General features: G+C 40.3%; 6 protein-coding genes across 6 annotated transcripts; 3 read left to right on the forward strand and 3 right to left on the reverse strand.

Moving 5' to 3' along the window:
• Positions 1–654: 654 nt before the first annotated feature.
• On the reverse strand, positions 655–5,230 carry LOC132198655 (fatty acid-binding protein). The gene is made up of 4 exons (XM_059622807.1): positions 5,051–5,230; positions 1,797–1,969; positions 1,638–1,736; positions 655–925 (listed from the first exon to the last, which is right to left on the reverse strand). Exons 1-4 carry the CDS (start codon positions 5,121–5,123, stop codon positions 872–874), a joined length of 399 nt encoding a protein of 132 aa, XP_059478790.1. The 5' UTR covers positions 5,124–5,230; the 3' UTR covers positions 655–871.
• Positions 5,231–5,519: 289 nt separating this feature from the next.
• On the forward strand, positions 5,520–6,673 carry LOC132198654 (transmembrane emp24 domain-containing protein 2). The gene is made up of 4 exons (XM_059622805.1): positions 5,520–5,665; positions 5,725–5,894; positions 5,955–6,280; positions 6,460–6,673. The coding sequence occupies exons 2-4, from the start codon at positions 5,771–5,773 to the stop codon at positions 6,607–6,609; spliced, it is 600 nt and encodes a 199-aa protein (XP_059478788.1). The 5' UTR covers positions 5,520–5,665; positions 5,725–5,770; the 3' UTR covers positions 6,610–6,673.
• Positions 6,674–6,867: 194 nt separating this feature from the next.
• On the reverse strand, positions 6,868–7,288 carry LOC132198656 (cytochrome b-c1 complex subunit 6, mitochondrial-like). Its single transcript, XM_059622808.1, has one exon. It carries the CDS (start codon positions 7,218–7,220, stop codon positions 6,957–6,959), a length of 264 nt encoding a protein of 87 aa, XP_059478791.1. The 5' UTR covers positions 7,221–7,288; the 3' UTR covers positions 6,868–6,956.
• A 164-nt stretch (positions 7,289–7,452) lies between these two features.
• Positions 7,453–11,514, forward strand: LOC132198653 (histone-lysine N-methyltransferase SETD1). Its single transcript, XM_059622804.1, has 9 exons — positions 7,453–7,889; positions 7,950–8,042; positions 8,203–8,822; positions 8,873–9,293; positions 9,391–9,571; positions 9,666–10,307; positions 10,438–10,745; positions 10,805–11,062; positions 11,121–11,514. Exons 1-9 carry the CDS (start codon positions 7,674–7,676, stop codon positions 11,292–11,294), a joined length of 2,913 nt encoding a protein of 970 aa, XP_059478787.1. The 5' UTR covers positions 7,453–7,673; the 3' UTR covers positions 11,295–11,514.
• Positions 11,515–11,750: 236 nt separating this feature from the next.
• LOC132198716 (tubulin-folding cofactor B) lies at positions 11,751–13,081 on the forward strand. Its single transcript, XM_059622900.1, has 5 exons — positions 11,751–12,014; positions 12,096–12,239; positions 12,300–12,393; positions 12,447–12,638; positions 12,697–13,081. Exons 1-5 carry the CDS (start codon positions 11,874–11,876, stop codon positions 12,885–12,887), a joined length of 762 nt encoding a protein of 253 aa, XP_059478883.1. The 5' UTR covers positions 11,751–11,873; the 3' UTR covers positions 12,888–13,081.
• On the reverse strand, positions 13,079–14,693 carry LOC132198717 (uncharacterized). Its single transcript, XM_059622901.1, has 5 exons — positions 14,471–14,693; positions 14,150–14,410; positions 13,985–14,090; positions 13,659–13,933; positions 13,079–13,587 (listed from the first exon to the last, which is right to left on the reverse strand). The coding sequence occupies exons 1-4, from the start codon at positions 14,584–14,586 to the stop codon at positions 13,904–13,906; spliced, it is 513 nt and encodes a 170-aa protein (XP_059478884.1). The 5' UTR covers positions 14,587–14,693; the 3' UTR covers positions 13,079–13,587; positions 13,659–13,903.
• Between the last annotated feature and the right edge of the window lie 290 nt (positions 14,694–14,983).

Consider the following 14,983-nt stretch of genomic DNA (forward strand, 5'->3'; position numbering starts at 1 on the left):
CCAAAGAAAGAAAGGCTTGAGCCACATATTTGCTTAATTGGAGAACGGAAAACCCCACCTCTCTTTTTATATGAGAAGTTCAGCGAGGCGCGCTAAAGGGTTACGGAAAGGGGACCCCTCACGATCTTCTCCTTTATTGCTGCCTCTGTAATTGAATTATATAGCTTTAATCTTATCGCAGACAGACAGAGATAGTCAATTGATCAAATAAAGTGCCCTTCGGCTCCTCTGATTATCTTTGAAATTTAGGGAGCAGCATAATATTATGCATAACATTTTTTTAGTTCCAACACTGCACAGGGTCCCCTTATTTGCTCTTGAAAATTTTATAGTGGCGGCGGCGAATCGCTGTGTTGTTTGATATGGTTAATCATAATCACATAAGTCTCTAGTGTCCTTGAGACTGTGTGCGAGTCACGGCACCCACCACTTGAGACGGATGTGAAAAATGATATATAGAAAGAGGGGCTGGTGGCACATGTGCTGAATATTAAATGCGGCGTATTACAAGATTAGGCTTTGCAAATTTTAATGAGAGCGTCTATGTTATTTAAATGAGTTAATACAATTGTCACTAATAATTACAATTAAAACAAGAACATATTTTTTTTTCAGATCGAAACGATTTTCTTAAAATAAATGAGAAACATGAAATAATTGTGTTCAAATAAATTTTATTTGGATTTCATTGGAAATGTTTTGAAACAGATGTTTGATAGAAAAATTAGCTGAAAATATCATAATAAATTGACATTTAAAGGGCATATTTGTTTGAATCAAAACAAAATCGATTTTGTTACATTATCACAAAAAAAGGTGATGTATCGGTTTATTATGCTTGGTCATGGTGAAGCAGGAGAGTTACTTGTACTTATGCGACCAGCTTGTAATCCCTGGTGCACACGATGTCGTCCACCGTCAAAGTCTGCAAAAATAATAAACAAACAAGCCATTAAACCTCTGAATTACAGTTCTCGGATATATGTGATTATTTCTTTTGCCGAGTCAAAGCGCGGAGCAGCTGCTCGAGATGATAACTAGGCACATGACTGTACGTCTCCGTTTTTAATTTAAGCTGCTCGTCTCACGCTTTTTTTATGTTCACGCGCCAACACTTTCGTTGGGGGCTACTTGCGAGGCTGAATGAGTTGTTCAAGAAGTTCACAATAAAGAATTACATAACTGTAAAAAAGAGCCAATTTCTGACTGCGAAATTATAAGAATGAGTTAAAACGCAATTATAAAGAAAACTCACTTTATCGTAAACAAATAATTTTAACGTTGATAAAAAGGAAGTTAATTTCTCTTTAATAAATTATAATTATGTAATTTAAAATTATCATTTGAGAAAACTGATAATGGAAGCAACCAAGTAATGATTCACACTTTACAATCTTCAACTCTGAAGTTTGACCAGCGCTTCAACAAGTAAAATATAATCAGTGAATTTCTTGATAAGATCATAGCCAGAGGAAAGGGTACATGAATGGGAATTTCCAATATATTGGGAATGATCCTTATTTGGATTCAGAATCAAATTTAATTTTACATTTCCATCTCATGAGACATTTTTTTTAATAATAAAGAAAACTGAATTCATTTTCATGTTTCACATTTAAATATTGATAGATACTGACCGTCTTCAGGGCGTCTTCTGACCACTCTCTGATGATGGTGGTCTCCTTATCTCCTTTCTGCACCTGGGTCAGCTTGTTGCCATCCAGGGTCAAGAGTGACTGCAAATAAGAATATCACATTTAAGCACGAGCCGAGCCTCCCGGGTCAAATCGACTGACCTTGACCTTGCGGCCGTCGGCGGTTTCCTCGTCGATTTCCTCGCCGTTGGCAAAGGTGATCTCGGTGTTCTTGAAGGTGGAGGTAGTGCGCAGGATGTACTTGTCGCCGTCCTTGACCAGCTCGACGGTGGGCGAGACGGCGTTGCCCATCTTGCGGGTCACCAGACCCACGCCTGAAACATTCCGAGGTCAAAGGTCAGCCAAGAATAGCCAAGGGAGAGGCCACGGGTGACCCAATAACAATAAATTTCAGTTTAGTGGCCGGTAATTGGGCGGCGGATCTCAATTGTATGTCTTTCGTTGAGTGGCAATAAATAATTGTCATTGTGCGATGGAAATTGAATCTCGTCTGCGGGCCGCATCATGTGATCATGCTGGTCTCCTGATTCTATTATTCCTTTCAGCGGGAGCGTGTGAGAAAATTTCGACTGCCCGCCGACACGACAAATATAAATTGATTGAGACGTCGCGTGTTATATCTACAAAGGGGGGTAACAATTTTACCACGCTCGATCGAGATTGTCTGTGTTTGCGCTTGGTGTTCGAGATAAATCTTATTTGATGAGACGAATATAATGACGCGGACAAGCCCTTTTGGAGTTTGCTTTAGAACTTTACACCGGCTTTTTTTTAGAAATAATTGGGCGCTTCCAATTTATTTAACCAAAGATAAATAAAATGCTCGCCACTTATTTGATTTTGATATCTCGAGTGGAGAGTTTGGTTCTCATATTTGTAAAATGGATTCTTATATGAGGCTGGCGTATTAGTCTATTTTTGTCCATGAGATAAGCCCACGTTTGAATCTGGTTTCATATATTTTAAATAATGAAAATTCTGGAATTTGTTGGGTTGGCGGATTTCTTTTTTCCTGTGCTTGGATATTTTACTTATTTTATAATTTTGTTTCTTTACCATAATTAAATTTTGATTCAATTCCATAGCGCGGAAAATGGTATATATTTTAATTAAAAAAAAACTCGCATGTCTCTATGAAAAAAAATTATAAATTGATTTTAATTGGAGAAATTTGTATAATTTTATACATGCATTTTTTTTTTAATTTTCTGAAGTAATAAATAAAAATTAAATTGCAGAAAGTTTCAAATTATATTTAATAAAAAGTGGAGTGACAACCCCTTCCAGCGTTGATTATGCAACCTGCAGGACTTCAAAAACGAGCGCATTGCATAAATTTCATTTTACTAAATTTTTCTAGATTTTTTTATTACTTCATTTTTTTTAATTCCTCCCTATTCTTCCTGTATCTTCCTGTAAATTGTGAAAAAAAATTAATTATCAAGGGGGGAAGAGCACCAGGAAAGAAGCTCCAAAGCTTTATCAGAAGTTACTTCCTGTTTTAAAAATATTTTTATCCTCTTTCCTTTGTGAAACCACAATTCTACATTCCAAAAGAAATAAAATATATTTTTTTTAAAAAAAACGAAAAATTTGCCTGTTTTTTTGCAAAGAAAGTAAAAAAAATCCATTTAAATTTACTGAAAATTCAAAATTTTATTCGCTTCAAAAGATTTAATGAATTGGTTATCCTTTTTCTTTAATCTTGTTTGCAATTTTTATTAAATTATTAAAATTTGAGCAGAGTTGCTTTCAAAGACACAGAAATCTTGCACAAGACGAAAAAAATGTCAAGATTGTCAAGTGTTTGCCTTATCTCAAAATTATATACCACAAAGAGCAATTTGTGGAGCTCGGCAGGAGAAAACAAGTCGGTCTACGCAACGCTTGAGTGGACCGACGAATTTTTCCCATTTCAACACACCAAGTGTACCAGACGCGCATAACATTCGAGCTATTTCAGTGACAAAAACAGAGGATGTGAAATTGCCCTGGCGGACCGCAATGCTCTCAGCTCCCCTCACATAAAAATGCGCTGCCAAACCATGCGGCGGCGTAGATAAAATCGCTTGCTTTTGCGAATATGGTCGTGTTTCCTTTCATTGTCGGTCGATTCGCTTTTATTATGCGCGGCGTGCAGATGAGGCACTCGCGCTCACGTGACGATTTTTGCAGGGAAAGGCGTGTTGTTGGTCGTAATAATGTTCGCATGACTCACGGAAAACGTAATGAAGGGTGTATGAACATAAAAGTTATGAATTTTCCTGCTGATTTCACGACGAGATTGCAATGCGACAAAAATACGGCGCACAAGAAAAATTGTCAAAATTTTCATAATTATATTTATTTTTATAATTCATTTGGTGGTAAAACTTCAAAAATATTTGCATTTTGGTTAAAGAAAATTCAAAAAAGAAATTTCCGGTTTGTCATTTATTTTTAAAAAAGAAAAAAAATGCATTTCCTGTCTTAATTTTATTAGATGTGAAGTATTTTAAGAGAAATCATACTAGGCAAGGGAAATATAATTTTAATTGAACAAAAAAATTCAAAAGTATTAAATAGATAACATCATCAATCTTTTAATTGGATTCGCGATAAAAATTTATTTTTGTCATTAAAACTGATTATGAGCATTTTTTCTTCAGTTTGAATTGGAAGTTTTTAAATATTATTTACTCCGTCAAAGAAATAAAAGAATCTTAAAATAATTGAAAAACTCATTTTGAAAGGTTGGATGGTTCAGCATCAAGTTCATTCAAGTTTAAAGTCGAAGCAAAAAAATTATCTCGTGGATATCAGTTTGAGTTTTATTTTTATGTATTTACCCTTTGAACATTACAGGGGGAATTTTTAGCTCAGTCAGTGTGCATCGTGTGCATTAAATTTGGTAGCGAGATAAGAACACTCGGCTCAAATCAGCCCCGCGTTGAGTCGGTTGAGTACACAAATGATAAAAAACGAAATCTCAGTGAAAGCACTTGAAAGCGTTTGATTCATTAGATCATTATAATTAATTGTTTGCTCTTTCGAGGGCGAGAAACGGGTGCCGGCGAATATAATGGAAAGGGCGGGGTCGTCGGTGGCGTGACTGGTTTGCTCCTGTCAGGTCACGCCACCCGAGCGGCGCCGCACATTCTACCCTCGCCGGCGAATAAAAAATGTCAAGCATGCCTATTGAGCTTTAGTTTAGGAAATTCCGGTTTGCGTTTCAGTCAGAATCGCTCGACTGGAACGGAAATTAACGCCTAATGTTGTAGGAAATAGTGAGATTTAAGGAGATAAAAGTCTATTTAGAATGATTGCTGCAGATCTTTTTAGTCCTGGTAGGAGGAGTCGCGAAGACGAGAGCCGGGCGAGATTTGAGGTGCAATTTTTTTAGAGAAAAAGCTTACCAAGGGCCTTCATGTACTCGTCGAACTTATCGCTCTTGTCCAGCTTGTACTTCTTTCCAAGAAAGTCAGCCATGGTGCTTGTGGATCGCTTTGCTGCTGGTAATAAAGTAAATCGAATTCGGCTCTTGGCTGCAGCTGCCGGCTCTTGCTCTCTGCAAAGTTGCGTAGGAGCGTAACGAAGGGAGTGGGGGACCCTTTTTAAAATCAAAAGGCAGTGGTTGGGAAAATGCGAAAGTATCCGACCGGGCCAATCAAATTCTTTCTAGCGCTATCGGTATGCAAATTTTGGAAACTAAACCGGTATTTTCGGTTATTTAGTAATTTTTTGAACTATTTATAAGGAGTTTAAGTGCCAGTAAGATCTAATTTCCTTCAATTTCTGAATAATTTATATTAATTACTAAAATTAATCAAGACTCGTTTTGAAATATTGATTTAATTAGGGAAAATATTGAGAAATTTATAAAGTCGCATAAATCGGTAATGGAAAAATTTTCAAAATTCACCGAGTGACGTCAGTGACATCTATAGCTTGAGGAAACAACAACGGAGCTTTGTTTTGGTGAAATTTCCTCCGTATTTCTCGAAATTCAGGCTAATCTGCCCATTTTTCAAGTCAGTTCGCTCCAAAAAATCATTTAGAATTTTTTCTTATTCATATTTTTCCAATTTAGAAAGCCTTGGGGCGAGTTTTGCGGCGGCTGACGTGGCTGGGTGGTGATGTGGGTCCGGGCCCTTTTTGTGGCGGCAGCCCTGGCAGGGGCCGCTGAGGCCTATTTTATCACAGTCGACGCACACAACGAAGAATGCTTTTTCGACAAGGTCGAAGCCGGCACAAAAATGGGTAATTATTGTTAATCTTCAGGTTTTGAAAACAAGCAAATAATGCCGGCTGTTGACACAGGTCTGATGTTCGAAATCGCCGAGGGCGGATTTTTGGACATTGACGTGAAAATCGTCGGTCCCGACGGAAGGGTCATCTACCAGGGTGAACGAGAGACCAGTGGCAAGTACACTTTCGCCGCCCACGTGCCTGGTGTGTACACCTACTGCTTCAGCAACCAGATGAGCACCATGACTCCGAAGGTTGTTCTCTTCAACATGGACATTGGCGAGGCGCCGAAGGAAGCGTCTGAAGACACGGAGGCCCACCACAATAAGTTGGATGACATGATTAGGGAGCTCAGTAGCACCCTGACTGGAGTGAAGCATGAGCAGGAATACATGCAGGTGAATTCACTTATCCAATGAAGTACTTTTCTCCGACAATTCTTTTTTTTTTTTAAATAATTATATTCAATTTTTTTTAAATATATTCTAAAAATAAACTTAAATTTTTTAATACTATAATTATTATAATCTTAAACTAATTTACAATATGATTTTTAAAAAATACGAATTTTTCCCAGGTACGAGACCGAATCCACCGAGCCATCAATGAGAGCACAAATTCAAGAGTGGTCATGTGGAGCTTCTTCGAGGCTCTGGTTCTCGTGGCTATGACCCTTGGTCAAGTCTTCTATCTCAAACGCTTCTTTGAGGTTAGGAGAGTCGTCTGAAAGACTTTCTTCTCACGTTTGTATTATGAAATAAATTAATTATGTCTTGTTTTGATTCATAAAATAGTGTTTCAATTTTTACCAGCTGGTGATTTTTTCAAATGACAACCAAGGTTAAAGACCTACAGGAAATTCATCTTGATAAATAGATCAAATTTAATTATATATGTAAAATCGCTAAACGCTTGCTGTGAGACAATAAAATGATTAAATTGGTTTGTTTCCTGTAAATCTTCTCACTTGTGTTCGAAAAAGAAATTTCTGGGTTTTAAACCAGGTTACTTATTATTTTGTAATGAACTATTTATATACATAAATCAACAATGGAACATTTTTTATATGGGCATCTACTTGAGTTGACTGAAGAGCGTTTTGGTCACGCAGGCGTCCAGGACATGAAGATAGTCATTGAGTTCCTCGATGCAAGTCTCGGTGGTGCGGCTCTTGCTGTTGACCCGGTCATTGCAAGCTTCGTAGCGCTCTTTCAAGGTGATCACTGCTGCCTGCTCGTTGCATTTGTTTCTCAGGGTGGTCTGAGGGTCGACCAACTCTTCGTCGGCCTCCTGGGCCTTGGCGACCTTGACAGGCTTGAGGAAATCGAAGAGAGGCATTTTTGTGCAGGCTCGGAAAATTTTGGCTGCAAAAGATCCAATATGGCGACAGGTCTGCGCACAACTGTAGTCAACTGAATTACGCACGGATTTCCGTAAAGCGTAATGTTAAAAAATACTTATCAAAGCCTTAAGTCATTTTTAATAATTTTAGGAATAATTTGATAGCATAAAATAGAAAGAATAGGAGTGGAACAGATGCAAAATGAATTATTTTTGTTCGCAACTTCGCAAGTGCGTGAATTTGATTAGAGTTGTAGCAGCCTGCCAGCAGAGACCGATTTCAATGTGTTCCTGCCGAAATCGACAATTTTTCGGCCGTTAGTCGGTCAGGTCGTGCTCTAGGGCACCCAAAACCGAATCTGGGCCCTTCGGGGGCCGTCACGCGCTAAAACCGCGTCTGCCCGGCTGTCTCCGAGGGCTACTTTGGCTGGCGTTTTTGTTTGTTTACAAATGGAGCATCAACAGCGGCCGCCCGCCGCGGTTCGCCGCAACTACAAGCTCCTCTCGGACCCTTTCATCACCAAAGGTGTCCAGAAGACGTACCGCTACAATGGGATCCCTGACGACAGAACGGCTCCCCCAATACAGCCAAGGGACCCTCGGTCAGCGCTCACTAAAATCTGGACGCGCATGGAAGTCATGGACTTACCAGTCCCGCGTTTTAAGGTTTTGCGAAATCAAAAATTTGTCAATGAAAACTTAATCAACTTTTGGTATTTTCCTTAGATCGACGAAGATTATGTTGGAGAGCCGCCGCCACTCGAGGTCACGATTTGCAACTTAAACGACAACATTGACAAGGCGTTCCTATCAGATTTGGTTTGTGTTGCAACTCTTATGAAAATTGCATAATTTTTTAACTTTTTCAAACTAAGAATTTATAATTTCCAAATTTCTCTTCTTTATAATACATTTTTATTTTTTATTTGAATATTTTTGAGAATATGACAATAATAATATTTTTTATTTTTAATCTCAGGTGCGGAAATGTGGGGAAGTGGAGGAGCTGTTTATTTACTACCACCCGCACACGAAAAAGCACTTGGGTCTAGCCAGGGTGGTTTTCGAATCGCCAAAAGGCGCACGAGCTTGCGTCTCACGACTGAATGAAGTGTCCGTCATGGGCAAACAGCTGGCAGTGACTCTCGACCCGTTCGGAGAACAGTGTCGGCACTTGTTCGAGACGCTTACACAACCACAGCGGCCTCCAACACCACCACCCCCTGAAGCTCCTCCAACGCCGCCTCCGCCACCTCCACCTCCTGTTCAGCAAGTTCAGCAGCAGCAGCCGCCTCCGCCGCCACCTTCCAATTTCTGCAATCCTCCTCCTCCACATTTTACTCACACAGGTTGGCAACCTGAGCCACCTCCACCTGAGGAGGAGTCCCTTGACCTGGACACTAGAATACAGCTGCTGCTCAGGGGAGGCGCCTTAGCCCTTGACGAGCCACCCCTTCCTCCGGAGGCGGCACCAGCACCACCTCCACCCCCACCTGAGGAATCATCACCTCCACCTAGTCCATTCCTGGGGCCTGAGGAGTACAAAAGATGGAGTATTGATGACGACAGAATGAGCCTTGCCAGTCTCAGTCCCACAGGGTATCAAAAATTTTGTCTAATTTTAACCGTAATTTAATAATTTAATCCAGGCCTGTCGGAAATGAGCCTATTTCGGAAGCCGTTCCTGAGCCCCCGTCCTTCATTCCCTGCTACCCTTACCCGTGTGACCCTTATTACCCTTACTACCACCATGTTGCGCCTCCTCCCATAGTGCCAGCTCCAATGCCCAAAGAAAAGGCCAAGCTGCCCTGGTGGGTCAATCAGAAGAAAAAGCACGCCAACGTCGTCTGTGCCGTGGTTGAAGCCATGGTGGACGAACTCCGAGACATTCTCGAGCGGGACCTTAACAAAAAGATGATTGAGAACACTGCATACAAAACATTCGATCAGTGGTGGTCCACTGAGGAACAGCAGCAGACCAAGGAGGAGGACAGGCCAAATCTGCCATTGGAACCTCTAACTATGGGCCTTGGTCTGCGGGCTGCCATGCCAAAAATGCCATCTTTCAGAGTAAGTTTTTAATTAGCTTTTTTATTGATTTATTTTATTTAGTTTATATAAATTAATGATGTGCTTTAAAAAATTTTAAAAATGTCAAAATTAACAGAGAAAGCCAAAATCGCCAGTCAGAGAGGAGAGAAAAGAAGAGGAGGATGAAGATGTCGTACGAAGAACTTCTCCCGAACCTATGTCACCTCCGAGACAAAGACGAACCACTCGACTGCCCTCTTCTAGTGAAGAAAGTAGCTCCAGCTCTAGCAGTAGTAGCAGCAGTAGCTCATCTGAAGGTAATTTATTTTAACAAATGTTAAATTTTAATGCAAATGAAATAATTAAAATTTTGTTTCATGACTGACTCATGCCTTGATTTTAAATTTGCAGATGAGAGTAGTGACGAGGAGTCAGAGTCTGAGGTTAGTGAAAAGGAGCAAGAGCCACTGGCAAAGCCTCTTCCAGTCGAGGAAAAGATGGAAGTGGAGGAGGCCGTGGCCCAAGAGCCCGTCAAAAAGGCAGAGCCCTTGCCTGAAGCCCCTGCAGCCGCGTTGGCTGCAGTGGCTCCTGTTTCTGTACCTGATCTCAGTGAGGAGACCGATGAGGCCAGCGAGACGGAAGAGATGGTCAAGGAGGCGGCCAGTCCAGAGGCCGCCTCGCCCACTGAGCGAGAAGCTACCGTGGCCATGGACCACTGCTACTCTCTGCCGCCCGACGAGGGTACCAAGAGACAGCAGGGCTTCAGCAATGACCACGGCTACACCACAGCTCCAGCACCCACACCGCCAAAGCCCAAAAAGCGGCCACTGCCTGAAGAGAAGAAGCGGCCGCCTCGGCCAGAGACGCCACCTTCTCGTCCCTCTGTCACCTTTGACCCTAGGGCGCAAGCGTCTGAATTTGGCGTTTTGTATGAATTCCTCACTCAGGGTGTCGATGATGAAGACGTGGCTCTGTTGAAGAAGAGCTACGAGATGCTGCTCGTTGCGGAGAAATATGAATGGCTCAATGACACCCATTGGGTCGACCATCCAGATATCCTTTTCATGCTAAATATTCTTATACCATTTTAATTTCTATAAAAAAAAAGAATCTTGAAAATTTTTGTCTATTTTCTATTTTTGTTAATTCTTTTTGCTGACTTTTTTCCTTGACTCCTCAGCACTGACAGACTTGAATCTAGCACCTAGCGCTGCAAAGAAGAGAAGACGAGAGGAGCAGAGGGTCCACCAGAGTGGCTGCGCCAGAACGGAGGGCTTCTACAAGGTGGACAGATTGGAAAAGGCGCGCACAAAGTACCACTTTGGCAGGAAGCAGGTCGAGACGGTGGAAACCATCATTCAGCCAGAGCTGCAGCCTAAGGCCTTGAAAATGCAATCCATCAGCAGGGAGGCCCGAAGCAACCAGCGCCGTCTGCTCACCGCCCTTGGCATAGACACTGATTCTGATCTCCTCAAGTTCAACCAACTCAAGGTTAGGACACTTTTATATTGTCCTGGAATTTATCATTAATTTTTGCTAATTATTTGCAGTTCCGAAAAAAGCAATTGAAATTTGCCAAATCATCAATTCACGATTGGGGTCTGTTCGCCCTCGAGCCGATTGCTGCCGATGAAATGGTGATTGAATATGTTGGCCAGATGGTCAGGCCAGTCATTGCTGATGTGCGAGAGGTGCAGTATGAGGCAAAGGGAATAGGCAGCTCTTACCTCTTCAGGATAGACACCGAAACAATAATCGATGCCACCAAGTGCGGAAACCTCGCTCGATTCATCAACCACTCATGCAATGTAATTATTTGTTTGATAGTTGAAATTTTTGTAATTTTAATTTTTTTCTCTTTAATAGCCAAACTGCTATGCTAAAATCATCGCAATTGAAGGCCACAAAAAGATTGTCATTTACTCTAAGCAGCAAATCAACATAAATGACGAGATCACATACGACTACAAGTTCCCGCTGGAGGAGGACAAGATCAAGTGTTTGTGCGGTGCGCCTCAGTGCAGGGGCTACCTCAACTGACTTTTTATTTGTAATGAATTGCAATCTGATTTGTTACTACACTGTGATCAACTAGTGTTACTGGAAGTTTCCTCTGAGCCCACACATTTTATTCTTATGTTTGTCAAATTATGTATCCCGCTCTACTGTTTGGCTGATAAAGTGTCATCTTTCAATCTGCGCTTTTAAAAAATCTATTGAAAAACAGAAACAATAAAAAATAATACTTTTTTAAAATAAACTACAAAATGTCACTGGTGTAACCATATTTTTCGATATTTTCATATTTCGCACAAGAAAGGCTAATTCGTTATTTTTATGAATTCCACTTTATACAGAGGTAAATTGTAATTATTTATTTTCTTTTTTATTACGATGATTGCTGAAGCCGTTAAAGACGCCAAGGCTCCACCTCATGCGAAAATTGAAGAAATAGAAAATTGTTGTTATTTTTTAAGCCACGCCCCCTACGCCCATCGCACAAAAACAAAACCAACAAAACTTTGCAGCAGCTCGTGCAAGACACGGCAGACGGGCAGAGTCGGCACACCTTTAGAGGAAACTTCAATCCGTCAAAGGTTTTCGCGAAATATTGCAGAAATGGAAGCCATGGACATAGCTGACGCTGGATTCAGTGTTGTCAGCAGCGATTTCGTAAAAGTTTTCGTGTCTGTCTCTACATCCAGCACGTACAGCGCAGAGAAAAGTTTCGCCAAAGGCATCACCATCGCAGATCTAAAAGTGAGCTCCTATTTCTAGCTTTTCCAAACTTTAATTCAAGACCCTTTTGAAAAGAAAATTGCTAAATCACACATTTTTCAGTGCAAATTGGAGCTGATGACAGGCGCTACTGCAGGCTCGATGCAGCTCACAGTTGTGGACAAGGCTGGGAACCGGGTGTGCCTTCTGGACGACAACAGCAGACTCCTGGGTTCGTACCCAGTCGACCATGGAATGGTCATTTTCGTAAGCAACACGGAATTCTCCCAAATCTAGAGTACGGAAATTAATTATAATTTTTTTAAGGTCGCTGACACCACACCGAAACATACTTTTGATTTGGACTCGAGTGAGGTCCCAAAGTTTGAGCTCTCAGATGAAAAATACTCAGAAAGAAGAGGCATGTATGGAAATGTTGGCAAATAAAAGTTAACAATTATTTTTAACCGACAGACACTGTTCGAGCACATTTGGAGAGAAACAGACTTGGCAAGTATGATCCAGCCAGGGAGGAGCAGCTGAGGCAAGAGCGAGAGGCGCTGGAGGCTCTCGAGGCAGAATTGGCTTCAAAAATTACCATTGGGAATAGATGCGAGGTTTCTGTTCCCGACCAGCCTGTTCGAAGAGGCCTAGTCATGTTTGTTGGTAGGTTTAAATTTGTAATTGAAGTCTGACGCATTTTAATTTGAAAAAACTTTTAAAGGCAATGTGCATTTTAAACCTGGTCTTTGGGTTGGAGTCAAATTGGACGAGCCCTGTGGCAAGAACGACGGCAGCGTTGAAGGTCAAAGGTATTTTACATGTCCTGCTAAATATGGGAGCTTTGTCAAAGTCACCAACATCAGAGTTGGAGATTTCCCAGAAATTGATCCGTTTGAAGAAGACGAAATGTAATCACATTTGAGCATATTATTAACAATAACAGCAAAGTTTGCTTCAATACTAAAAATGAAAGCCTTAAAAACACTAGTTTGACCCTGCCTAATTTAATTATATTTATTTTTTTACAATTCAAGTTTTATATTAATGCGACTGACTATTTTGCACCATTTCTGTAGGTTATGAAAATAAAATATCAATTCAATCCATATGCCATTTAGTTTATTGAAAAATAATTTGTCTGGCTACAGGTCGGACTTCCTTTGGGGTGATAAAATCACCAAACTTAAATTTCAATGATTAAAATTTAATTAACATAAATAAAAGGTTCACTAGCCAGGATAAAAAGAAAGCAAAACCTATAATTTGCAGCTCTGATGTCTTGAGTTAATTTTTAACCAAATAGAAAATTATGTTTTCCCTGTAAATAACCCCCAAAAGATAGCATTAAATTGAAAGTCTAATCAGGGATCTCCGTAATTTTGACCCCTTGTCTGTATCCACTTGTCGCAGAGGCCAGAAGATCAGGTCCAAGGTCCCAAACTGGACTGCTTTGCCCCTTTCTTTTTGAGTATCTGCGCTGTCTGCAGTCGCTGTCATATATTGGTTCTTCAATCGCTAATTTTCGGTGTCTAGTGTACTGTCAATCTAAATCTATCTGGTCAAAAAATCTTCCCTCGCGACCAGTTTTTTGCCTCCTTACCAAATGGAAAACCTGGAAATAGCATTAAAAAAAAAATCATTATTAAATCATCTTTATGATAAAAAAAATTAAAATTAGTATACCATTGCTATGAGAGCGAAAAATCCGCCAATAATTTTAGAAATCACATTTAATGTGACCAATAGGACAGGTGTGACCGATTCAATAAAAACTGAGACTTCTCTTATGAAAGCCAGGAGAAAGTCGAGGATGGACTTAACGGCCTGGAAGATGCCCTTTAAGGTTGTCATGATGGCAAGCAGAATAATGCGGATGAACAGAATTATATTGGATACTCTAAAGGAAAATTCCAGTTTTTGAAGAGCGTCTATGACAGTGAATTTTCAAGCCAATTGTCCTATATCAAAATGTTATTATTAATTTATTTTTGACTCAAGAGATTTGTAACAGATTTATTTGTTGAATATCCTTTGCTGGAGTCTGCATTGGAGTCGTTTCTAGGCTTCGTCAAACTTAAATCCTGGGTCTCAAGTTGGTGTTGCTTGTCGAAAGAGCTTTAAGTTGAAATTTTAATTTAATATAAATGAAACAAGAAAGTTTTTTTTATCAAGACCTAGAAAGTTGGAGATTGAAAATGATACTCCTGTTGTTGGGTTCAACTTCGACCTGCCTAATTACGAACCATTGGGGGGAGCCCATGGGACATTCAAGACTATCAGGAGGCAAATTGCAGAAAATTGTGATGGAATTCTCCTTGATAACAATATTGGACGTGTTGATTTTTTGTTCATAATATTTCATGTTAACCTCCATTTTCAAGTTCATAATCTTTTGCCTTAGCTCAGTTTCGGATTCAGGCAAAAGAATCTCATCCCTAAAATAATATAATCAAGGTTAAAAAGAAAATTACAAAGCCGTAATATGGCACACATACAATTCCTGATACAAGTTGTTCACCAATTTTCGCCCAGTGTAGAAGCCTATGAACATTATCGTGTGGAATTGATTTGCACAATATTCCTCCAGTTTGGAGTAGTACGACACTGTCATTTTGGCGAATATATTCTGCCAATTCCACTGCTTTTAGTCGGAGCGATTGGCGTTTTTGCAGTGCCGAGACAATGAAATGACTTTTGCGCACCTTCCAAGGTCATAAGAGACCGGTTTTGATGGCCCGACTTTTCTCTGAAGTTGATCTCTCTAGTGGAACGGCGCTGTGATACTGCACCGTTGTACACCGCAACAAAGCAGAGATAATTGTTCTCTTCGAGAAATGCAGGACTCGGGTCTCAAGGGTTTTTTAGATATAACTGAAAGTTAGAGGAGGGAGAAAATTATTACAGGAACAGGACTCAACATTTCTTTTGCTTTCTAATTTTTTTTTTAAATCCGATAAAAATTTCAGGCAGATTTCAAGAGTCTTCCCATATATATTCAACCAGATTTC

Source organism: Neocloeon triangulifer, unplaced genomic scaffold, assembly GCF_031216515.1.
Source record: "Neocloeon triangulifer isolate White Clay Creek 2 clone unplaced genomic scaffold, ASM3121651v1 ptg000013l, whole genome shotgun sequence".
Taxonomy (NCBI): Eukaryota; Metazoa; Arthropoda; class Insecta; order Ephemeroptera; family Baetidae; genus Neocloeon; species Neocloeon triangulifer.